This window comes from Patiria miniata, unplaced genomic scaffold, assembly GCF_015706575.1.
Source record: "Patiria miniata isolate m_02_andy unplaced genomic scaffold, ASM1570657v1 HiC_scaffold_3, whole genome shotgun sequence".
Lineage (NCBI taxonomy): Eukaryota > Metazoa > Echinodermata > Asteroidea > Valvatida > Asterinidae > Patiria > Patiria miniata.
This window is the reverse complement of record NW_024037069.1, coordinates 22,101,175-22,126,931: the sequence shown is the minus strand read 5'-3', so window position 1 is coordinate 22,126,931 and position 25,757 is coordinate 22,101,175. Positions and strand designations below refer to the sequence as shown.

Below are 25,757 nucleotides of genomic sequence, written 5' to 3'. Positions count from 1 at the left end.
TTTTTCTTATTTTTTTTTCACAGATTTCTGAAGTTTCAGGCTGTTAACCAAATTGTCCTGTTTATTTAAGTAGATTTCATTTTCTTCTTTGAAATCAGTGGCTTTGGAGGATTATCTTTAAAAGGGAAATAAAGTCCGAGAACCATTTGGTTGATAGTCTGGTTCCAACAGCCGAAGACAGTGACATTGAATACTATTACGTCAGGGAATCAGACGTAACGACAACAGTTGGAAGTTGCGTTACAGCTGCTGTAACGATAGCCATGGCATTTTTTTTATGGGCGAAGCAGTTTTTTAACCCAATCCTGAACTGTTTAATTAAAGTACAGATCCGGAAGTAGGAAAAGTGGCATCAGCACTTTTGATGTCAAATATATTCAAAATTAGAAGAGCTAAAATTTGGAAAATAATTGTGAAGTATCTCCATCACTCAACATGTTCAAGGTAAATTTTTAAGTTGAATTTGTGGATTAGGCGAGCAGAATGCAGACTGAATAATGTTTGCAATCTGGAACTAGAATAACGACTGTACGCGATCTTTGCTTTCAGTGAATTTCAGTCGTCTGTTGTCATCAAGAATTCTTGTGACAAATTTGTCATTCAATTTTTAGGACAATATTATTGTCAATGTTGAGTGAATGACTTGACTGTTATAAGTATACAACCAACGGAAAGATTTCCATATCTGGACATCACTTGACACCCTGTGCACAAACCCTATATGAGACTGGTCTGAACATTTTTAAGTGTTTTCTAACTTAGTAAATACTTTAATATTTTCCCTGTTAAACTTTTTAGGACATGTTATCGCTTTCTGATCAACCTGATAAAGATAGCTGATAGGTCACTGCAGGGAAACATTTGTGATGTCCATGTATGGAATTCCCCCCAACCAACAATCATGCCACGGCGATGTAGGGGCCTAAGTCTAATTTTCATTTCATTTCCATTTCATTTATTTATTATGTGGGAAAACAAAAATCATATGGAGTTTACAAACAGCAAATCACATATTTGTGTCACATAATCATATAAAATATAGAACACTCAAAAACAGTCATGACAGTTGCTAATAATAGCTTAGAAAACCCAGCTCCAAGGGAGTAAGGCTCATGACATGGGAATTTCGCCATATCACGTCATGTATTGTTACCATGATTTGTATGTCATCATGCCTTTTCATGGTGAGTAACACCAGTTTTGCCTAGGCGGCTAGGCCTATGTATGTCACTGTGCTGCCTGCTGGGTTTACAAGCTAGCTATTTGAACTGTACTCTGATCTTGACCACAATATCCCGTAAAATCCACACTCTGATTGAGTTTTATAATGTAGATTTCACTTACCGTTTCTGCTTCTTTCCAGTGTCAACACACGTCAAAGGTTTTTTAAGTTAAAAATATGTAAATTCCCCTGTTCGATGGCAGCACGTACTTTACTAATGAGAGTGTACAAACTGTATTTTTACATGGTGGCCAACCCCGTGATGTCACGTGATCACCGAGCCAACCGGTGACGTCGCCGCACCTGTACCGTCATAGGTGGCGCTATTCGTCTTTAGTGGTCATGCCTATTTCTGGCCGCATGGTCCCACCCAAACAATATTTGGTCCCTCCCTATTCGCAAGATAATTTTGTAGCAATGGCATCAAATATTCTTCAGATTTTATTGTTTTATCGGGTTTTTAATCCATCCAATTTATCGCTGCAGTGCCATTTCGTCCAAAAGAAAATCCAGAAATATTAAAAGATAATGACTTTTCATCAGAATGAAAGTTGCATCGGGGCGATGTAAATCAATATTAGTTTTGCCCTTCACCGAAAGTGTTACCTCCCGAGGAAAGTCGGGGAAAAAAATCACTCGGGTGGGACTCGAACCCACGACCTCCTGCTTACGGTGCAGACGTCTTACCACTGGATCACCGAGCTTGTGGGCTCGATTGGCTGGTTCGAATCTAATGTACATGTAGCAGCGGGTACCGCAATGAAACTATTCATAAGATGGAATCTGCGTCGGAATGACTGGTTCTTTACCAACAATGTTTAGTGGATTGTTGAGTTTGTTAAGGTCCATTTTATTGGGCTGAATATTTTGCGCAAATACGGTGCTGCTTACATCTACCTCAGCTTACTGGCCGATCCAGAATTTTCAAAGGGGGTGGTAAAACTTTTACAGGGAGAGGGTGGATGATTTCAACACATAAAAACACCAAAGGTTTGAAGCAGTCAATCAAGATTTGTAATAATAAATAATCACATTCACTTCGACGAACTTGAAGGAATTTTGGTGTTTTTTTTAATGAAGTAAATGATTAACTTGGTTTTAGCTCTAACCCACCTCAAGGCTCAAACCTCCAAAACCCTCATGGCGGTTTTGGAGGATTTTCAGTGGAGTATTGAGGATGAATGGTGTTTGAGAAAAATGAGGATTTTAGAGGATTAAGCGGAGGATCTAGATGAATGGTGTTGAAGCATGCGAGGATTTTGTAGGACTGAGGATGAATGGCGTTTGAAAAGGAGGATTTTGGAGGATTGAGGATGAATGCATTTTGTTGAGGCAGGACTGTCTGACGATTTTGAAGGATTGAGGCGCTGGGTATCCTTCATTTGAACACAAATGCACAATTTTGGAGGATTGAGGATGGTTCCTAGCAAAAAGGGCCTAGGGAGTTAGGGTTCTTTCAATTTAAAGGTCACATTGAGAAGCCGACAGATTTAACTACATATGGTCAGAGATCAGGAATACACATTAAAACACCAATCAAAAACAAGAAAACATGTGTGATTTGAAAGAACAAAGACAAATTTATTGATTTATTATCAGCCAGTTGATACAAACACATAAACTAAAGTCCCCAGATTCACAAATGCAGAAAGCTTGACATTTGGCAATGCATTGCCTTTTAACTGCATTGTCCTGTTTATGGGATGTTTCACAGGATTTTGTGGTTTCTCCATCTCCCTATAGCTCTCCACAAGATCTAGCTACCTTTTCATTTTGTTTCCACCTTCCTGTGAATTTCTAAAAATTCTCTCTACTGGAAATTGGGTTTTCAAAGATCAAATACAAAATACCATCCTGCATATTTATTTTACCATCCAAACCTCTGAACTGTGACTGAAGGAGGCACTACAAAAACTTAGCTATCAAATGCTTTCCCATAAAGAGTCCTTTTTGTATACATTTTTTTTGAAAAAGTTGAACAAAGAAATTGACTGGAGTCGGGTTTGAGCCTGTGACCTCCAGATTGCCGTTCCGGTGCTCTACCAACTGAGCTATCCAGCCCTATGTTGGTGGCTCCCCATTTTGTCACCGTCTTTGTTCAAGGGTTGCTAGTCAGAAGCCATAAACCCGTATATGCCATGTAGCCAGGGATCACGCGCCCAAAGTCACGATGCAGACCTGGCAAATAGCAAATGGCGATCACTCAGAGAGGATACGGCTTTTTATTACAAATTCTCAAATGAACCACAAAGGGAAACAGACTAATACGTGAATTATAACAATTTGTGAAAAGTTGAACAAAGAAATTGACTGGAGCGGGGTTTGAACCTGCGACCTCAATACATGTATATGTATACATTTTACATTTAGCCGTTCAAGTTACTCCGTGGTATCAACAAATCTTCCTCCTTTTTTTCATACAAAGGGTTTCCTGAAAGAAAAAGGGTTTCCCAAAAAAATGCAAAGAATTTCCTTAAAAAATGGACCTAATTAAGCGAACATGACACAACACTACCAGAGTATAGACACTTTCCATTCAGCAGCCCCCTTTGAGGTGTTTCCCAAAAGGAAAAGGGTTTCCCAAAGGGAAAAGGGTTTCCCAAAAGGAAAAGGGTTTCCCAAAAGGAAAAGAGTTTCCCAAAGGGAAAAGGCTTTCCCAATAGGAAAAGGCTTTCTCAATTCAGAGGACATCTTTGAGGTGTTTTTGTGTCATTTGAAACAGTAACAATCAATATTCAAGAGGGCTACTCATGGGTATCGCTGTGGGACAAAAGCGCACAACTCAACGACGGCTGTAATACAAAGGCTTGATGTTTCATATAAAGTCCACTAAAAAAAATGAGAACGTTTCTTGGGATGTTGCTGATGAGATATACTACTGCATCTATTTGGCTTTCTTCTCATCTTGATACTGGTAATGTAGGAGCTTTGTGTCCGTCTGTGATATGAACTCCCAGCCAGTCTCCTTCATGTGGTAAACTGTTGAACAAAACAAAAAACCACACAAACAATATTCACTGTGTTATCAGTTTTGTGTTCACATCTTATAGGTATGAGCAAGTGCAGCGGTAAGCGCTAGATGTATCCTGGGGCAGATTTCACGAAACTCAAGACTTAAGACGAGTCCCCGCTCCAAGATCGATAAATCTTTATAAGATGCATTCTAAGATCTATTTCACAAAACCCATCTTGAGCAAGTCGCATCAAAACCACTGATTCGATGGCTGTTTTATGTTTGTTTTACCACTTGACGACACAGTCGTTAAAAGAAACCCACAAAACCAATTTCCACGCGCACGCGCATAGAAAACGAACTTTATCCAGAAAAAAATTACTCTACTCAATAATTTCACACGATTATCCAAATTAACACACGCATTATTGAGATCAGACAACCCTCAGACCGATATTAAGTAAAGACGAGTTCAGCCACGTTGCTAAGGAAGTTAGGACGTGTTGAACGCCTCTTAAGTTTGGTGAAATCGATACTAGGACGAGCCGCAAGTTAAGATGAGTCACCCTTCCTAAGACGCGTCTTAAAGTTTTGTGAAATCAGCCCCAGGGACGCGATCACTGTACGCTTACGAGGCCCCCTTCAATGGAGAAACCATTGTGCATGCTATTGTACAAAGCGACTGCCCCGTGACGGATTATCTGAACATTAGCTAGCAAAATGCTTTTGCCACTGATGAGGGTGGCCTTTAAGATAGAATTGAAAGCTTGACCGGATTGGTCTCTAGGTTCGTAATGTTGACAGGGACTCACGGTTAACCACGCCTCCACTGTAGGCATCCCGGTGCGTGGCGTGGTAGATGGCCCTCTGACCCAGGTCGTAGGCTTCCTTCACCGTCAGGTCATCGCGATGTCCGCTGTCCAGCACACCGTAGGCGTAGGGTGAACCGGATCCCACGGAGAAGATGTTATGGGTGAGCCTGCTGCCATCGCTGTCCACGTAGTACAAACCGGGACCCTGCGTGCAAGGAGTGGAACCAGTGCATTGCTGACATTAGTGATTAACCCTCAGCTGTTTAAAAGGTCACAAACAGTCAAAGTTTCCTTCCACTTCCTCTGGTGTATATTTAACACACCAATGGGTCGCTTGACCAATATTGACCCAAGTAACAGCATGGCTCAGAATGCATGGCTCAATAAGTGACTGCCACTGCGTAGCTGATTGTGAAAGTAGTGCTGCCTCGCACGGCTGGTTTGATTATTCAATTTACTCTCACTAACGTCTTTTGGAATCCTTCAGGGACAGGGCGTGGCCGTTATGCAAATTAGACTTTGGTAATGTGTCCATGATATGTCAGTTTGTTGTGTGACCGACAAATTAATCCCAACCGTCCCAGATCCACTGAAGTTTTCTCAGGGCCTTTTGGAGTATTTTGCAGAATTGAGGAAGGTATGTGGAGTCTAGCCGTTATAACATTACTTCAGGCGTGATGCCCTTGAAAGTTTAAGTAAAAAAAAGTGTCGACTTAGGCCAAAAAAAAAAGGCTCCGGTTTCTGGTATGGCGCTTGCCCAAAAAGTGGTGCGGCGATGCGGCTTTTTTTGTTTTGTTACCTGACTTTTTTGCTTCAAATGTCGGCTGATGACTGCAAATGGTGCCCGACTAAACTTAGTGCAAATATATGGGAGTCCAGAGAGGCCACATAAAGCTTATTCTCGACCATAACCCAATCTAAAAACACGTTAAAATTGTGCAGCAGCAGGAATCCAGTCAAACCAGTGAGTTTGGCGGTTTTGAGACATCATCTTACATTGAAAAAAAAACTTTTTCATTTTGTCGACGCGCATGGCTACGGCGACGCGCGCGCATACCAGAAACCGGAGACTTTTTTTTTTGGCCTTAGGTTTTGAACAAGGAGGATTTTAAAAGGTTCACGAGGGTTCCAAGCCAAAAAAAGTGTAGTAAATAAGAGATAAATGTAACATAGAAATATTGACTGGCTGTAATTTCAACATGATGCATAATACTTATAAATTAATGAGACTCTTACCGTTTTGTCCCAGCCACATATCATTGTTCCCTGGAGAAAGGAACCAAAACGAAAAAACAAAAATGTTTTATGAATCAAAACAGGACTTAATCAAAACCAATATGTTGCACATAAACACTCTTTAAAGGGAATATACAACATTTGTTTTTGCTGTAACTTTCAGCAATGGATGGATTTAGGGGGTAAGTATTTTATAGCAAATAGTTACACTAACCTGTTTAAAGTTTTGTGTTCTTGTAGTCTAATTTATAGACGTCGGGGAATTGTAAGGTCAGGGAACCAGTCTAGCTCGCTTGTACCCCTTCACAGATGTGTAACCGATTGCAAACAAAATGTGGACTAACTAAATTTGATACATTGGGGGCAGTATTTAAAAAAAAAAAAAATGATGGTCAGCCGACCAACGTTGGAAATTGATACAAAGATTCCACTTTTTCTCGAAAATGTCAGCACACCAGGTGCCATGATTTTACAGGGTGCTTTTTAGACTGTCGTTCCCTAACAGTCCAGTAAGGCATTTCATAATAATTTGGCAGTTTTGTTTTTTGATGTTTGCAAAGGTTGTATATTGCCTTTAAACCAAAAGCATTTGTACCACATGGTATAAACTTTGTATCTATTGAAGAATCCATAAAATCGTTTGAGTGCTCGGGCGCTTTTGGGCGCTTTTGTGTGCTTTTGTGTGGTACAGTGAGTATAGTACTATACAGTGCCATCCACATGTACTTAGTATTCACTTTTTTTCGGCGGGTCGTAATAAATGATCCTATAGGCAATCAACACTTGTCTTACAGTTGCCGTTGTTGCTGCAGACAAATAAGTAATAGAATGTTAAGTGTTGTGTCTTACCACAGACAGTCCCATTCCCTTGTAGTTGTACAGGATGTTGGCCAGTAGCTTGGAGGCTGCTGCTACCGATATCCTCTCCTTATTCCGCAGTTCATAAATTCTGACCAAAACAAATGCAAATATGATCACAAACTTCATTCAGAAATTGTCTCTGAAGGGGGCGAAGTCAAGATTCCGAGGCGTAACCAAATTTATGCTAAAACTTGACTTTTGAACGCTTTTGAACTAGATACGTTTCCATATCTTGCTTCACAAATTTTAATACAAAACAAACTTATAACTAATTGATTTGAGAAATTGACTCACCTGCAGCGTTCCGCCAGGACACGCTCCCAGAACATGCAGTCTGCGGCACCCCCGGCCATGGTGCCCAATAAATAGGGGTTGATCTCGATGACTTTCTTGACAGTCTGCGAGGCTGTAAAATAAAGAACGGATGAAATTGTGATCCATTTTGTTGAAACTTCTCCTGCATCTTCCAAATTCTACACACTCCAGGAAACAAATGACATCTTCACATTCTTTCAATAGGCATTAACCCTCAACCTCCTCAATCCTCCAAAATCCTCCAGGCAGTTTTGGAGGACTAAGGCTGAATCACAAAAAAGTGTTGGTTGATTTTGGAGGATGCATTGAGTCGAGTTCGTAGGCTCTACCCAGCACTGTTTATGTTCAGCCCTGCAAAATTGAGCCCTGAAGGAAAAGTTGAAGGATTGAGGCAATGGTCACCCCTCCACTGAACAAATTCAAGGAATAACGGATGATTTTGGAGGATTGAGGCTGAGTCAATGTTTACATTGTGGCAGTTGGAGGATTTTGCTGGATTGAGGATGGTTTCTAGCCAAAAGAGCCTAAGGGCCGTTAGGATTAAGATTCAAGTCAAGTAATAGTGGCTGGGTTCTACCTTTCCCAACCCTACAAAATCATCTAAAACCTCCTACATGTATACACACATTTTCTTCGCACTTGTAAGCAGTTCAATGAAATTTTATCAAGATCTGATAACCAATGTCCTGCTAAGTGATTTTGTTCTCTGCAGCTTAGTGGGTCAGTGAGCTTACCGATATAGTTGCCCGCAGTGGCCCTTGAGTCGACCGCTATAATGACCCCGTGCTGGAACTTAAAACCTAAGGTGGTGGTTCCGTGGAGAAACTCAATATTTGGAGATGAGCCATCGCCTCCGGAGAAGTTTTTCAGGAATTCTGCAGGCTGCGAATGATAGTAGTGGAAATAGTAATGGAGATGTATTGAGAAATTCTTTTTTGAAACTTGTTTAAAGAATTTTAATTTGTTTAGCTTTCTTTTTCAAAGATTTCAACTGATTTATGGCTCCCAAAAATTGGAATGTGCAGACCGCATTAATTTACTAAAGGCCAAAAAAATTAGTTCTGCTTCTGGATAGCATTCCAAAATAGGGTAGGTATGTCGGGAATATTTTTTTTGAAATTTTTTTTTGGGGGGGGGGGGGGTCTACGATCATTATGGAGGCATCTGTGTGTAGTCTGGGTGGTTTTTTCCCTTCATTTTTCCCATAAAAAGATAGGGGTACATAGGGTCTGTCAGAATAGGGTAGGTAGAGAAACCGGAAGCAGAACTCTCTTTTTTTTGGCATCATTAAAAAAAAATTAATTTTTTTAGAGGTTTCGGATTTGAAAAAAAAAGAGATCGACTGATTATTCAGACCGTTCCAAGCGAGATCTGACATGTGACAAGTGGATTTTCAAAAACGTCTGCTCGATGCTAAGAATGGGCACCTGTTTTTTTTTATAAAAAATTACTAGTTTTGAATATTATGAAGATTATTTCTTTTCTCTTTGTGATTTTTATGTGACAAGAAACAGTTTTAGGTTCATATCACGTTTAGAGCAATCTGTAAAAAAATAAATTACAATATACTAAAGAAAGTTAATCATTATGTTTTTGGCGAGAGCAATTTCGTCATAGACCATGTAGACTTGAAAACACTGGCCTGCAGGCCATTGTTCGAAGCATGCTCGTCGAAAACGATGTTCGTCGGAAAACCACAGGACATACAAAAATGTAATAAAGTGATAGAAGCATGCATAGTTTGGGTTAAAAATAATATTTAAAGTTATAAAAACTAAGTCCCGTATACAACTGAAGCCTAATGCCGTGTGAAAAACGGCAAAGGTTTTTAACTTTACTGCGCCGCGGTGGCAAAAACGATGTCACCGTGCGGGCACGGATGTCGGACAGCCATGTGACCGGCGAATTGGCGCACGTGCACATGCACGCCCGGCAAAACACGCATGGCCACATTGACCGGCCAGTGCGTGCACGGTGCACGGGCCCGGCAAAAGTTCCTCATCTTTCCATTTTACAGAGTTCCAAGTTTTCATTGGATCATGTGGATGATTAATGGCTGGCATAATGGGAGGGAGTCGGAAGAGGCTTCTTGTTTTGTTTGATTTTTGACGTATTTTACACAAAGAGTGGGGATGGGGCGAAGTGGCGGCGGGGTGATGTGGAGATGGGGCAAAGTGGCAATGGGGCGATGTGGAAATGGGGCGAAATCAGTGGAACTGGAAGAGACTGTAAGGCCAAGGGAATGAAAGTCATAGAATACCGTCCACCGCCCGCATGTGCCGAAAGGTGCCGCCGAAATTTTTCATTATTTACAAAAAAAAATCATTATTTACCCAGAATATTAATCTGCCACAACAGTTTACTTCTAATTTCATCAGAATCTGCTGTACATAATTTTTCTATAACACAGAATAGTCTATGTACCACATTGGCGCGAAACCCAATCTGCCCTAGTTCCATAAATGTGACTCAAATACTGATCTGCCCACGCGTACAGAGTACGATGAACACGCGGTCATGGCGGTACATAAAAAATACGTGCATACAATGTATAGCGCGCGGTTACCAGCACTACTGCTGCATGATGATACCAACGACTGCCTGTGGCTGTTTTCCCAAACACTTTCTTAATTAATGTCTACGTATATAGTGACATCATGCAATTTGTCATCCGAACCATACAGCGCGCAGCATGAAAACGACTAGGCCTATCAGTATGATTTGACCTGATTCTGGTTAGTGATTCAGAATAATGAATAATGAAAAAAAGCCTCTTTGTTTTTCAAAATCAGCAGGACGGTATTCTAGTATGACTAATTTCATTGATCCCTCGGCCTAACTTGTTAAACCATGGAGGAATAAAAACACATTTCTCCATGGTTAAACGAATGTCAGACAAGTTGACCGTTGAGACAACTCGACTCGGGACAAGTCGACCGTTGAGACAACTCGACCGTTGAGACAACTCGACCGTTGAGACAACTCGACCGTTGAGACAACTCGACCGTTGAGACAACTCGACTCGGGACAAGTCGACCGTTGAGACAACTCGACTTAATAATGGAAATGTACATGTATACACGTGGAGCGGAAAAATTTGCATAAATCTGTGGCAGGACCGGCGCGGGCGCGGCGCGGGCACACTCGATGTACAGAGGGCGCTCCGATCCGGTGGGCATCGCGTCGCGAGGACCGGGCCCGGCCTGCGCGGCACGCGGGCACACGTTGATGCACAGTGAGCGCTCCGGTGGCCGTCGCGTCGGGCCGCCCGGACCCATCAGCGCGGCGACGCGGCATACAGTCTACCGACGGGGAGGGCTTCCGACTTCTTCCAAGTGGAGATGCTGCGTAGCACTGTGGAGCATATTTTTATGACAATTCATTTTTCAATTAATTAAAAACATAGGAAAGCCCTCGTCGTACTCTTTTGGAAAAAAAAACCAAAACGGCGATCAGCCGCCGTCAAAATCCCCGGTAGGCCTACTATCCCAAAAACTAGGCCCAAAAACATACGAGTCGACTTGTCTTTCCATTTATCGCACATACGGTCGAGTCGTCTCAACGGTCGAGTCGTCTCAACGGTCGAGTTGTCTCAACGGTCGACTTGTCCCGAGTCGAGTTGTCTCAATTACGGTCGACTTGTCTGACCCCCCGGTTAAACCATGGAAGAATTCCTCCATGGTTAAACATGGTAATGCATTTAGGCTAAACTACAGCGATATGATTGCGAACCTCCTCAACTGCTGGGACCGTAAACTTTGGATTTTCAAGAGGATCATCATGCAGAAAGTTCACGTCCATACAATGCCGTGTTTTCGCTCCAAGTCCCGCTCTCTGGAAGTTGAAACCGCACACACTCTCGAGCGCCATGATGACTTTTTGTGTGTGTGTTTTTTTTAATTTTCTGCATATCATGCGTCGTGTAGCGCGCCCTCTGCAGGCTAATCTTGCCAAATAACCCACCGAGGGCGCCCTTCGCACTCCACGGGCCGCGCGCGGAACGAACGTGGACGTCGTCAGCAGGGGGCGGGCCGTGGGGCGCGGCACGGTACGGTCGCGCTGGGGGCTGGGCCGGGGGCGAGGGCTGGCTGGCGGATACGGTGTGTTTTATTTCTCCATGTTGTCACGGTGCGCTAATGATCTAGACTGTATTTGTCACAATGGCGATGATCGGCAAGAGTGGACTGGGTGTGTGCAGAAAACTTAAACAGGTCTGAAGTTTCCACATTTTGTAAGACGAAGAACATGAAGAATAGACGATGTGAAGTGGGGAAAATATTAAACAACTTATTCCTCACATTTAATGTTAATGTTTCACGTTCATGTTAATGTTTGTGTTTAACAAGTTACTTATTTAAAAGGGTTTTGCCCATGGGATTATGTGTTATAGTGTAAGTCTGTTATAATGTTTGTGTTTTTGCAAAATAGGGTTTTTGAGTCATGCTATGGGAGAGCTACTTGACACTGACACTGACAGTAGTATAGATCACTTTTTAGCAATCCCGCAGGGGTGTACAATTATCTTTGTGTAAGGGTTTTAGTCTTTTTTATGGTTTAATGTGTATTTTTTAAACTTACGTCTTTTTTTTATGTCTATACTGTCTGTAATATTATTATTGTTTTTGTTTTACCCATTGTAAATTTGACCTGCGAAATAATTAGTGAAATGAAAATGAATGAAATTCACTATTCAGATCTAAAAAAAAACACCACATTTTTGTTTTGCCCGGTTTTTACTTTTTTTGTAGACAATAAAATGTTTAACAAGATTTCATAACAAATGTAAATCAGGAAAGAATGTTGCAACCTGACGCCACATTTATCTTCATATATCATCTCAACAAAGGTCAGTCATTGCCAAATAAATGTTGAAAAGACATGAATCTGGGACAGAGAAACTTTTCCAAAAATACTTGCAAAAAATGTCTTGACTCTCCAAAGACTTTGTACACAACCGCTGAAGTGGCGTCTGGATACAACATTCTTTCCGTAACAGATATGATGTTCAGATATATAACATAATTGGGATAGTTAAAGAAATTTATAAAAATTAAAATACCCAATTTTTTTTCTCCGTCCATGGTTCAAGTGGACTCCCCGGTCATACTGGTAGTTGATAAACAGTTGTTTGTTCCATGATTATTATTATACATCCTACCTCTTTTTGTTTGGGGGAGGGAGGTTTAAGTCAACAATTTAGATTTCTCCTTTTGCATGCACTATATTTTGCTAAAAAATCCAGGAAGGAACACTTTTTACTATGGCCCAATGGCAGAGAAGGGAATATTGGAAAATATGCTTTATCACACAATTTCCGCAATTTGATCCAACTGACTTTTCTTTGATCAGTTCCAAGCACTTGTCAGCCTGGGCAGAAATCTGTCATCGACGTCGCCGAGAAGCTCTGCAAAGATCTATGAGCTGCGGACCTACACACTCCAGGCAGCACACTTCCGGGATTATCTAGAACTGACCAAGGAGAAATTCCATCTGCGTACGTCTGTCTCCAAGCTGTATGGGTATTGGGTGACTGAGCTGGGAGGCCTCAACGAAGTCAAGCACATCTGGGAGTATGGTACGAGGGGAGATTTTGCATGGTTAAGGCCAATAAAAAAAAATTGTTCTGCGTCCGGTTTCCCTACCTATCCTATTCTGACAGCCCCTACCCTATTTTTTTTATGGGAAAAATGAGGAAAAAACACCCAAAACCATCAATTTCTACCTTTTACCCTTGACTACACGCAGACGCCTCCATATGATTGTACAACAACAAAAAATGGGCCAAAAAAAGAAATTCCCTACCTACCTACATGTACCCTAGTTTCAAATGCCATGTAATCGGAAGCAGAACTATTTTTGGGGGGCCTAATCAACAGTACACTTGGGCTATTCAAAACAGAAGGGGTTGTACAAATTGGTCCAAGTAAAAATAAAAAAGAATTTCATCCCAGCGCACTTTCTTTCTTTTTTTTCCTGTTTTTTTTTTTTTACTCCTACATTTGCAATATATAGAGGGGGGGGGGGGGGTGTGGCCTAGTGGTTAGGGTTCGTGACTCTTGGGCAAGCCGCTTCACCCCCACTTGCCTCTCTCCACCCAGGAGTATAAATGGGTACCGGCATTAGCTGGGGAGTAACCTGTGATGGACCACCATCCCATCCAGGGGGAATAGAAATATTCTCAGTCGTTTCATGAGAAGAAAGCTTGGATAAATGCCGGCCTGATGGGCTATATTGGCTCGTGACCGACTTTACTGCTTTACATTTGCAATTTATAATTTGTCTTTTTGTTTGTTTCCAATAAAATGTATAGCTATGTATGGAAGTTCAAAATCTGGTAGAAAGGGTGATGGCACCTTTGGATGCAAAAGTATCAGCAAAGAGTCGAGAAAATAGAAAAATCCATCCGCCATCTTGGAAAATCCATCTTGGGAAAGGAAAGAAGAGGGCCGCCTCCTTCCCTTTTTCCAACAAGCCTGGACGAGAAACTTTCTTTTTTGTAACTTGGCCTATTCTTATTTGAGCACAAACCCAACTTCATGTCATTTTACGAATGTACCTATTTTGTCCACCAATCAGATAACTTTGCCCACCGGACCGGAGTCAGGCAGAAACTTGCCGCAGACCAATCGTGGATGGAGTCCTACTTTAGTCGGATCGCACCCCACCTGGTCCACCAGGAGAATGCAGTCTTGGTGCCGTCTCCTCTGAAACAAGTGGAAGAATCCCCAGTCGCGGAGGGAGGTGAGTGTGGGCCTTGACGTTACAGTGAAACAGTGACTCAAAATCAGTCCGTTTTCAATCATGCCGCAAACAACCTTTTTTTCACCCATTTATACAGTAACTGCAATCTTTTAAAGGTAGGGTCGATCATTTGTCATTTGTGCATTTTTTTTTCCGTTTGAAGCAACAAAAGTGCTCAAAATCTAAAGATGGGTGCTTAACAACTAATCTGATAAAGTTTTAGCTCAGTGAATGCTGTACATTCCGAGAAAACATATTCTAGGATCTCGATTTCAATTCAAAAGTTGCAGAGTCATGTTTTGAATTGCGCCCAAAATCAGCATCCAGGACACGCTCTCATTCAGGCGATAGGAGCTACACGATGTTATGCACAAAACTGACAAATAATAGCAACTGCGTGTGCGTCGTGTCAATGCTTGCACCCATTCACGGATTCGCCGAATTACAAACCAACTACTAACGGAAATGTCCAAAAATACGTCATTTGAAGCATCTGTGGAAATTGCCTTCTTTTTATTGTTTTCTTCAAAATGACAGCATGCCAGAAAGTACAGTGTCTGATGGGTTAAATAAGATGTGGGGCTTGGCTTGGTTGAGAGGAAAGTTAGCCAGAGGTTTAGCAGACACACATCATCTGAAACGATTCCTGACTTTCTCAAAACCAGTTCTCGCTTTAGAGACAGTCGCTGATCACCAGCATCAGCAGATGCCTCCCTACTTTGAAAGTTGTCGGAAAAAAGTTGAGTTAGCTTTGTCAAGTGCATCTAAATATGGCTCTAATTCTCTTTCCTAATGCCCGCAAACCCTCGTTTCGACCTCTGCCCAGTTCTGTCTCATTTGCCAGAACACCTCATCACAAATATGGAAATTTCTGGTGTGGAAGGTAATTCTGTCCCCTGGTAAAAGTGTCCGGGGGGACAGAATTACCTAGGTAAAAGTGTCCTCCCTGACCCGTTAATTCTGTCCCCCTCCAGGTAATTCTGTCCCCTCCAGGTAATTCTGTCCCCCAGGTTTTTTTGTCCCCCTCTTTTGAAACCCGGAAGGTTATTGTTTTGATGAATTCACTCTACAAGGTATACATTTTGGACTTTTAGTCTGCCCTTCATGAATATAAAAAATATTTAATTTAGTCTATTAGATGATACGTGAACACAATGTTTCGATTCGGAGTACGGTGAAGTCTATCGCGATTCTACTGCGATAGGTCAACACAGCGGCGATGCATGGCGATGCATGGCGATGGCCCTAGTCTCATTGATAGTATGATACAACGTGTCTCCTTGGATTGGTCTGTGTTCCCATCATAGCGCGTAACGAAATTTCCTATTGGACGAATTTCCATTGTAGAGGGAGACGCATATATACACATGTTATAATCACTGCCTCAAATCTTGCAGCATGTACTGGCGCGCGCGACACGCTGCTGCTCTCAGTACATACTGCATGGGGACACATTTACCAGGGGGACACTTTCACCGTTGGGCAGGGGGACATTTTTACCTGGAGGGGGACAAATTTACCTAGGTAAAAGTGTCTCCCCGGACACATTTACCGGGTCACGAGCCGGTAAATGTGTCCGGGGGGACACATTTACCAGGGGGGACAGAATTACCTGTCACACCGGCATCATGTGGGTTGCATCATGTTTATGCAGTTGATTCTCACACAATGCCTCACTATGAGCTGAAACTTCAACAAGTTAGTTGTTATGCACCCTGCTTAAGATTTTGAGCAATTTTGTTGATTCAAGCTAAACACAAAAGGAGGACACAGGGAGCAAATCATGTAATTTTAAGTCACTGAAGTCCATGTATCTGGAGGCTCTATTAAAGCAAATCTTCAGGAAGAATATCAAATTTATCATCATAGTGAGGTACCTTAGTGAAAAAAATCGTGACACAGTGGACAAAAGCACAATTTTTTCACCAAAGCATCTCCATGGTATACCTTTTTGAAAAAAAGACGGACGCAAAAAATTGGATAATGGGAAGGGCATGTATGACGTCATTATGACGTCATCAGCTAATTATTACATGAAAAAAATATAAATTGATAATAATCTTCAGAACTACAAGCATTACAGCAACAAATGTGGTATCAAATTAAAGGGGACAGCAAGCTCTTTCATTTGAGTGGTATGTCATGGGGATAGAATATAGTTAAGGGTGATTTTGTGGGTCAAAAAACCTTTTTTGGTCAAAAGACATGTTTTTTAGGCTAAAATCATGGATTTGGGGTAGTCTCATCGACACTTTGTTTAAACATGCAAACAGTATGTGGTATTGTGAGATGTTGTTTTTAAGTTCGAGAGAAAAGTTCAAATTCTATGCCAAAAGAGTTTTTGTAATTGATTATAATATTAGTATCATAAATATGTTTAAACTTGTTCCAAAGATAAGCGGAAAAGTGAGGCATCTTATAGCGAGCTATGTTAGTAACAAAAATGCTAAGGATCGTTACATTGTATTTAAAAGCACCATTTTTTCACCAAAGCTTTGCCAATGTGTTACGATCAAAAATAGGGTAGGATGCAAAAAATCAGATGACAGGAAGGGTACTTTATGACGTAATAATGACGTCACAATATACTACCGAGCTCGTACAGTAATTAATTGTAGAAAATAAGGTCGTGAAGCGTTGTGATGAGATTCCAAGTAATTAATTTGACATTTTGGGGGTCAGGGAATTGAAGAGTGATATAATCAGTGACATTTAAGTAACAATAAGCTGATTTGCTGTTGCAGTGACGTCACTATTTTCAAATTTTCTTGAAAAATCTAAGCATTTTTGATTATGGATAAAAGTGCTACAATGACGGTATTTGTCATGCAGAAAATAAATTGTGTGAAATTGTGCGGCTCCTTGAATTTGGTCTTTACCACATCCATTTGTTTTGACCATTTACTATAGCTGGAAGACGTAACATTCTTATATGTGTTGTATATTACGGGTAATGAGGTATGGGTTAGGACCCAGACAGAAAGGAACGTGGTAACCTGAAATAGATTAACAGAGTGGCCGGAAATGGTGATGGTACGTCTTTTAACAATGTATTACAAACGGGGGCCGCCCGATAGTCCGAAGGTCCAATAGTCCAAAGGTTCTTTAGTCCGAAGGTTCGATAGTTCAAATGCACACAATTTTCATAAGGGGGGTTCGTTAGTCCGAAAATGAAATAAGGTTCGTTAATCCGAACATTTGATGCAATAGTCCGAAGGTTCATTTATCCAAAGGTTCATCAGTCTGAAGGTTTATTTATCCAAAGGTTCGATAGTCCGAATTTAGAATAAGGTATAATCAGTCCGAAGGTTCAATAGTCCGAAACGAAAATAACAAGCCCGCGGGAACGGGGGGTGCTGTGGGTGCTGCAGCACCCCCAACGTTTTGGATTGGGGTGCTGAAATATGCTTCAGCACCCCCTACTCCCGGGCAAAAATGTGTTCCAGCCAGCAGTGTTCTACGACATTGAAATTGCGCCGCTGCGCTACACATTATGCTTGCTCTAAAAATATCTCCTTCGTTTTGTTCGTTTCTAGTTTTGCCGCGGCTAAGCGCGGCGCTTCGAACGTCTAGCACAAAGTAACACTGTAAAATATCAGGAGGAGGTATTTTCTAAATTTTCAGGCAGTGCAAAATCGATATTTCTCTCAGTGTATCTAAAATCATGACATGTCTATGATATTAATAACCTCGGCCATGACAATGGTGGCAAAGTTTATTATGCTTGCCACGATTTTTTTCATTCGATCTTTCAATAGGGGCAAAGTTCATACCTTTCCCCTGAAGGTTTTTCTTTTCATTTAAAAGTTTCATTGACGTTGCTAGCATTCTGTACTCAACATTAACAAATATCAAGGTTCACACACATCCCAACCTAATAGGAGTGGGACGGGCTTCCATTGAAACTAGTTCCAGTGTAGTTTCGTTTTAATAAAAAAGCTATTCATGTGTTACCCTTTGCAAGTTTTTTCTCATAAAAACTCAGTAGACCGATAAATCCTTACCTAGCCCCAAACTTGCCACCTACCGATCATAAACATAAAGATGCATTTGGTCTGTTAGTCTTTTATATTTGCCATTCCCTGTAACAAACAAATAACACTGCAAATATATCAAGAGCTACATCGTTTAGGCCTATGTGAATATTTTTATGAACAGAAATTCACCCGCTTCCAGTGGAACCATTTTGTTTTAACTTGAACCAAAAAAAAAACCTTTCGGGTTTTATAAGTTTAAGTATATACTTCAGTATATTTCATCACAGTGCATCCAGAATCCAACATCTTCAGGGGCCTTAAAGCAGGCCCCTGGCCCTGTGGCCCCACGCCGTAAGGGCTCAGAAAATCAAACAAAACATACACGACGGAATTTACTAAATGTAAGAAAGCAGCCTAGCAACAATAATATTTACATGCGATGTCATGCATAATGATACAATTCTTTGTCCAGAATTAAATGGAACAAAGAATAGAGATAAAAATACAGGGTTTTTGACTTTTCAGTACAGTAGAAACGTTATAAGAGCAACAGTATATTCTAAACAAAAAAGTGAAATAAATTGTCTTTATAATCTCAAAAAACGTTTGCTAAAAAAGTCATATGAAAGTGGCTAGGAATTGCCTCATATTGCACCACAGAGCATCCATATTCCAAAACTTTTAGGGGCCCTTTAAGCCACGCCGTAAGGGCTTTGCGCTCCGCGTTCGCATTAATTTTATCCGTCCTTTAGAAATTCCAGCACCCCCTGGCAAAAGTTTGTTCCAGCGGGCTTGAAAATAAGGTTCAATAGTCCAAAGGTTCGATAGTCCGAATTGACAATAAGGTTTGATAGTCCGAATTGACAATAAGGTTCGATAGTCCGAAAAGACTCTATGATGGTCCGATGGTCCGAATCGACAGTAAGGTCTGATAGTCCGAATCGACAATAAGGTCCGATAGTCCGAATCAACAGTAAGGTCCGATAGTCCAAAGAGTCATACTGACGAACCGTATTGCCCATTCGGACAATCGAACCTTATTCTCAATTCGGACTATCGAACCTTTTTCTCAATTTGGACTATCGAACCCTATAGTCTATTTGGACTATCGAACCTTCGGATTAATTAACATTCTACCTTTTTATTGCTTATGTGAACTGTTACTATCGTATTTCAGGACAGTCATCATGGATTGGACTGCTTGCATTATCTGCATGCAAACTACACCAGAAAAACTACGTTGTCCACAAAAAGGTTTAAATTGTAACGCCGGCGAAGTATATGCTCAATTCCTGGCTAATGTTGAAGGGTTTAGGACAATAAATGCATTGCCAGTTGATGTAGAATACGGAGCCGAAGGGACAGTAGAAACTTTTGTGGAAAATAATGCCTCGTGGCATCATTCCTGAGGTAATCATTTATGAGATAATCATGACGTAAGACATTGCATTTTAACGAATCATTGATCACAACAGGGGATAGGAGCGAGGGTCAAATGTACATGTACATACATGTTTAATTTAATACATTAAATTAGAAAACATCCCTCATTTTATCAAACTATTTGTATTTAAATCTTTTAAAGAACTAAGAACAAAATTGCCAACTGCACTGATTTCCTTGATCTCAGAAACGTATATTAAATGTAAAAAAAAACGATCCATGGCTTATTCCTAACTAATATCTCAATTGTAATGTATAAGTGTGTAATAATTAGCCGATGACGTCATAATGATGTAATAAATGGCCCTTCCCATCATCAAATTTTGTATCCTATCTTGTTTTCGAAAAGGTAAACTATGGAGATACTTTGGTGTAAAAATGGTGCTTTTGTCCACCCGTGTCACGATTTTATCACTAAGGTACCTCACTTTTCCGCTTATCTTTGGAACAAGTTTAAACATTTAAGATACTAATAATCAATTACAAAAACTATTTTGGCATAGAATTTGAGCCTTTCTCTCTGACTTAAAAACAACATCTCACAATACCACATACTGTTTGCATGTTAAAACAAGGTGTCAAAGTGACTACCCAAAATCCATGATTTTAGCCGAAAAAACATGTCTTTTGACCAAAAAGGTTTTTTGACCCACAAAATCACCCTCAACTATATTCCATCGCAATGACATACCACTCAAATGAAAGATCTTGTTGTCCCCTTTAATTTGATACCAAATTTGTTGTTGAGATGCTTGCAGTTCTGAAGATTATTATTAATTTATATTTTTTTCATGTAATAATTAGCTGATGACGTCATAATGACGTCATACATGCCCTTTCCATCATCCATTTTTTTGCGTCCGTCTTTTTTTCGAAAAGGTATACCATGGAGATGCTTTGGTGAAAAAATGGTGCTTTTGTCCACTGTGTAACGATCCTTAGCATTTTTGTTACTAATGTACCTCACTATCATTCCTGCAGTTAGATAAATAGTCTTGAATAACTTTTTTTTTATGTTCCCTGTGATCAGGTGTGTATGAGTTGTGCCAGTATGAGGCAAAACCAGGCAGTGAGGGCGTCGTCATGCAAGAAATCTCCAAGAAGGCCGAGCTGATCCAACAGGCTGGCGGAGGGAAACTGATGGGGCTGTTCTCCACAGACATCGGCCACAACAACAGTGGTGAGAAAAAAAAGAAATTGTCAAATCAAGATTCAGGGCTTATTTTATGGAGCTTAAAGGCAGTGTACAGCATTTGTAAACATTAAAGAACGAAACTAACAATTTATTATGAAAAACCTTACATAACTGTAAATTAATAATAGTCTCATACATCTGTGAAATCGTAGCACCTGGTGTGCTGTCATTTTCAAGAAAAATTGATTTTTGTATCATTTTCCAACGATAGTTTCGCCAAACCATCTTTGGAAAAAAAAACAGTTATTTTCAAATACTTCCCCCAATTGACCAAATTTAGTTGGTGCACATTTTTTTTTGCAACGATTACATTGTGAACGGGCACAAGCCAGCTAGTCTGGCTTTCTGACCTGACAATTCCCTGACGTTTATAAATTGCTCCATTTCATCTGAAGTGTCGGGTCATGGAACCAGACTACAAGAATAGCATTTTGTCTTGTTTTTTCCCGGCATCCATGAACATAAAACTTTAAACAGGTCAGTGGAACGATATTTGCTATAAAAATACTAAACACCAAAATCCATCCATTACTGAAACTTACAGCAAACGCAAATGTTGGATATTACCTTTATATTGAACTTTGATAGAAAATTAGTGTTTAGCAAATTTATGTAAATTTGCAAACATCAGCAGAGAACCAGTCGGACGCAATATACATTCCATGACGTTTTGGCTGGTAACCATTTTTGCCTGGCAAATTCCTATGCTTGAAAAGAAGCTCCATGAAACAGTAACTGTCAAATTTCTTAATATACTCTTAATGTACATAATTGGAATCTGGATAAGTTATACCTCAAAAAGTGGCTCAAATTATCCAATGGATTTTCTATTCAACAACAATTGACGGGAATAAGTTTTTACTTTGAGTTTGAAGGGTTTTTGAGTTAAAGGGAAAATACAACATTTGCAAACATCAAAAAATAAAACTACCAAATCATTTTGAAATACCTTGCTGGACTGTTAGTGAATGACAGTGTAAAGCATCCTGTAAAATCATGGCACCTGGTATACTGTCATTTTCAAGAAAAGTGTTATTTTTTGTATCAATTTCCAACGCCGGTCGGCTGACCAGCGTTGGAAAAAACTGGCTTTTTTCAAATACTGGCCCCAATTGACCATCGCACTTGTTTGCAATCGATTACACACCTATGAATGGGTACAAGCCAGCTAGACTGGCTCCCTGACCTTACAATTCCCCAATGTATGTAAACTGCTCTGTTTCTTCTTATATGGAGTCAGGGAACCAGACTACAGGAAAATGATTGTTTTTCTTGGTTTTTATAGCATTTTCGAACCCAAAACCTCAAAAAAGTCAGTGTAACTATATTTGCTATATATTTCCAACCCCCCAATTCCATCCATTTCTGAAAATTACAGCAAAAGCAAATGATGTATATTCCCTTGAACACGTTTTGACTTGTAATTTGATGGATTTCACTGTAATTTTTTACAGTGTACCATCTGTGGAACTATGAGAGCTTGGACAAAAGACGAGAGATAAATGATGCGCTCCCTGATTCGGCAAAAGGTAATGTTGACAAAATATTGAATCTTGGGCAAGTTGAATTGAATGCAATATGGTTTGCATCATCATGGAGAGAGGTGCATCAAAAATGATTTGATATTCACCCTCACTGCACGATTTCATTGTGTGAGGATACATTTTTAAAGATGTTCTTGCATTAGATCATCTAAAACTTGTGATGATCATGAGAGCATAAGCTCATTTGAGCAGAATTTCGGTTGACCAAAAAAAAAATGGTTTGGTTCTCTTTAATGATTGAGGCTATTGTATAACTGACACTACAACGTAATTATCACATTCCAGGCACACAGCAATCTGTTTTTTTAACACTTTTGCAGCTAGGGTTATTCAAGTTCATTTGAGCAGAAATTTGGTTGACCAAAAAAAAAATGTTTGGTCGCTTTAATGATTGAGGCTATTGTAACTGACACTGCAACGTAATTATCAAATTCCAGGCACACAGCAGTCTGTTTTTTTTTTAAAGACTTTTGCAGCTAGGGTTATTCAAGTAAACCTTGCATATTTTCAAACAGGATTGGGTGGTGACGAATATCTATGAACTTTCTAACCCACTTTCCTTTGACAGTTACCACGGTAACTACAGCAAACCAAAGCGATTCTCCTATGGCGAATATAACAAATTCTCACATTAATTGTAGCACATTTTAGAACGCCATTAGATGTCATGTAATGTCTTTTAATAATGGTTTGCATGCTCTTGTTGCAGATAACTCCAAGATTCTTAAAGACGTTGTGACTAGCATGTCCAACAAGGTGATGCTGCCATGGCCAGTCTCACCCCTGAAGTAGACTTGTCTCCCTCCATTGGCAGTCCTGTGCCCAACAGTCATGAGCTCGTTCCTAAATTTTCTTGGGTAATTGGGTTTCTTTTTTATGTTTGTTTTAAAAGAAATGTGTAGGCATAGTAAAGGTCATTTTTCTTGGTTGAGAGTTAATATTTGTTGTTCTGAATGTCATGGTAATATCTAAGATTGTATTAATTTTTGAAATCATATACCACTTGTTTCTATAGCCTGCTGAAATAAAAACAAGTGTGACAAAATTTTGAGCAGCTTTCCATATACAAGTAATTAAGATGTTTGAATTCCTTTGATTTGTCGGTTAGTTAGTAACAGACTGTTTGCAATTATTTGAACCGCAGCTGTAAGTCCATGCATCGTGATTGTAAGTAAATTGCAATACTGTATCCATTATGTGCCATAATTTTGATAAAAGCCATAAATATTGAAATATGAAAGTTTGAATGTATTTTTCTAAGTTTAATTTCGTTTTTTTACACAGATGGATTTTTTTAAATTTTTTATTATTATTATAATTATTATTTTATTAAAAACCACAAATCGTGACCCAAAGGTCAAATTGCATGTGATCATAACAATTAAAACTTTAAAATATAAATTGAGAGTACATGTACATTAAAAAACTGTAACAAAAAATATAAATAAAAGAGTAAAGAAATACTCATTCACAAAACTCATACAAACCGAAGACACAGACATGATTAAGTTAAATACCATCACTCCCCCCCCCCACAGGTGAATTCCATCTGGAATTATCTATATTTTTCAAATAAAACTTTTCTGTGGTACTCCAATTTCAATGATAAAGAACTGGGAAATAAAAGTTTTGTCAATCAAATCATGACTTGTGTGCTTGAAGGTATATACCATGCACTTTTGAAACTGCGATTACTTCTGCAGCACTACATTTAATACATTCACTAAATGTTATAGATTTGAGCAATAGATGCTCAAATAAGCCGGTGCCAATTTCATGGTACGGGTGCTGCTTATACAGCTTGTCCCACAAGAACGAACAGTCGAAAATCAACTAATAAAGATATATTGCATGTGAGTTTTGGAAAATTTTCAAATTACCTCTTGAAGTCAGATAACCAATCTATCATACAAACTTTATTTCATTCAAATCGATGCATTGGAACAAACGCTATGCTTCATCGAACTTAAGGGTTGAAAATCGTCTTAAGCCACTTTCCTTGAAAGTGAGAAAGCGCAGTTAGAGAAACACACAAAGGATTTATTTCCTTTGTTCAAGAGTAAAGTGTGACTTATTCTACTGGCTTCGATCTGTAAACTTGATTAATAAAAAAGCTGTATCTTTTGAACAAAACTTCCCAATGAAATCAACTAATAAGCATTTGGAAGACTAATTATTCTCAGCAATACATAGGCCTAAGACACGATTTTGAATACTACCCCCACTTTTAGTTTTCGATAGAGCAGGCAAAGCACATTTTGTACCACCCCGCCTTCCGCTCCCTTTACTTTTCCAGTACATTCTCGATTTGGTGTGTTTTTTAGGGTGGGCAGGGGGACATTTTGCCCACCCCTCCTAATTAATTAACGAAAAATGTATTGTAGAACCTCTTTTTATGTTGGGGGCGGAGCTAGCACTCGCCCCCCCCCCTTCCTTTTGACATCCATGCTTCAGTTGCAATTGAATGTACTCAGGCAAGCAAGAGTGATTCTGAGATCTTTAATTTTAATCTAAACTGGGAAAATTAACTTGGTGACAAGTGTATTGTAAGTAAACTGTGTTATTTCCTGCAAAACTATGAATTTTGAAGTAGAACTGAAAAGTGACACTTTTGACCAAACTGACAAGATTTGCACTTGGTAACAAGTGTATTCTATTTTCCTAGGGTATTCCCAATGAAACTACGGAAGAACTTATTAGTTACCCAGATGGTCACGAAATGCTATTTTAGGCACTTTTTGGGACCCTGTCTCACGGCCGATGTAAGGTTTTTTGTGTGGGACAACCAGTAGTGTTTGCAAAGTTTTTAACCACAAGTTTCAGTCATGGCATCATGATCGTCAGTTATTCTGTATCCATTGTGTGCCATGATTTGATGAAAGCCATAAATACTTAACTATGAAATTTTGAATGTATTTTTCTAGGCTTAATTTCGTTTTTACACGGATGGATTTTATCTATATTTTTATATTAAAAAAATTCTGTGGTACTCCAATTCTGATGATAAAGGACTGCAATAAAAGTTTGTCAGTAAACTCGTGAGTCAAACTTGTGTGCTTGAATGTATATCATGCACTTTTTACACTGCGATTATTTTTGCAGCACTATATACATTTCAATTTAGTATATACATGTACGTGCTTTTTGGGTGTGGCACCTTGAAAAATAGATTTTCAACTTGAATTGTTAGTTTTCTAGCGTTACATTAGTTATGAACTTTCCAATGAGGCATCGCGCGAAATAAAATCGGCTCACGACAAGTAATCAATTAATTTATTTCAACTTTTGCATTAAGAACCGGACGCTAATTCGTTCTGAATAGTGTGAGCAATTAATTACTGAACTGGAGCGCGCCATTTAAAACCACTTTGTCTGTGGTGCAATCTGAGGCGATTCCTGGCCACTTTCATTTGACTTTTTTAGCAAAAGTTTTTTGAGGTTATAAAGACAATTTATTT

At 39.7% G+C, this 25,757-nt stretch overlaps 3 protein-coding genes across 4 annotated transcripts in view; 1 reads left to right on the top strand and 2 right to left on the bottom strand.

Annotated features, from left to right (window-relative positions):
- LOC119737666 (E3 ubiquitin-protein ligase Su(dx)-like) overlaps positions 1–1,498 on the bottom strand; it is a 32,073-nt gene extending 30,575 nt beyond the window's left edge. The window contains exon 1 of the mRNA XM_038212160.1: positions 1,345–1,498. The gene's annotated coding sequence lies outside the window, so the exon portion shown is untranslated. The remainder of the gene's footprint in view (positions 1–1,344) is intronic.
- Positions 1,499–3,408: 1,910 nt separating this feature from the next.
- On the bottom strand, positions 3,409–11,316 carry LOC119737527 (proteasome subunit beta type-5-like). Of its 2 annotated transcripts, XR_005272390.1 has the most exons (8): positions 11,132–11,316; positions 8,134–8,281; positions 7,379–7,490; positions 7,073–7,172; positions 6,224–6,253; positions 4,988–5,192; positions 3,907–4,201; positions 3,409–3,762 (listed from the first exon to the last, which is right to left on the bottom strand). XR_005272390.1 is itself a non-coding variant. In XM_038211954.1 (7 exons), exons 1-7 carry the CDS (start codon positions 11,312–11,314, stop codon positions 4,107–4,109), a joined length of 873 nt encoding a protein of 290 aa, XP_038067882.1. In that variant the 5' UTR covers positions 11,315–11,316; the 3' UTR covers positions 3,409–4,106. The 2 variants fall into 2 exon arrangements, 1 of the variants encoding a protein (XP_038067882.1); XM_038211954.1 differs by having other exon boundaries at positions 3,409–4,201.
- A 93-nt stretch (positions 11,317–11,409) lies between these two features.
- On the top strand, positions 11,410–25,334 carry LOC119737528 (protein NipSnap homolog 3A-like). The gene is made up of 6 exons (XM_038211955.1): positions 11,410–11,610; positions 12,749–12,974; positions 13,976–14,140; positions 20,591–20,740; positions 22,210–22,284; positions 23,009–25,334. Exons 1-6 carry the CDS (start codon positions 11,560–11,562, stop codon positions 23,089–23,091), a joined length of 750 nt encoding a protein of 249 aa, XP_038067883.1. The 5' UTR covers positions 11,410–11,559; the 3' UTR covers positions 23,092–25,334.
- The last annotated feature ends 423 nt before the right edge of the window (positions 25,335–25,757 follow it).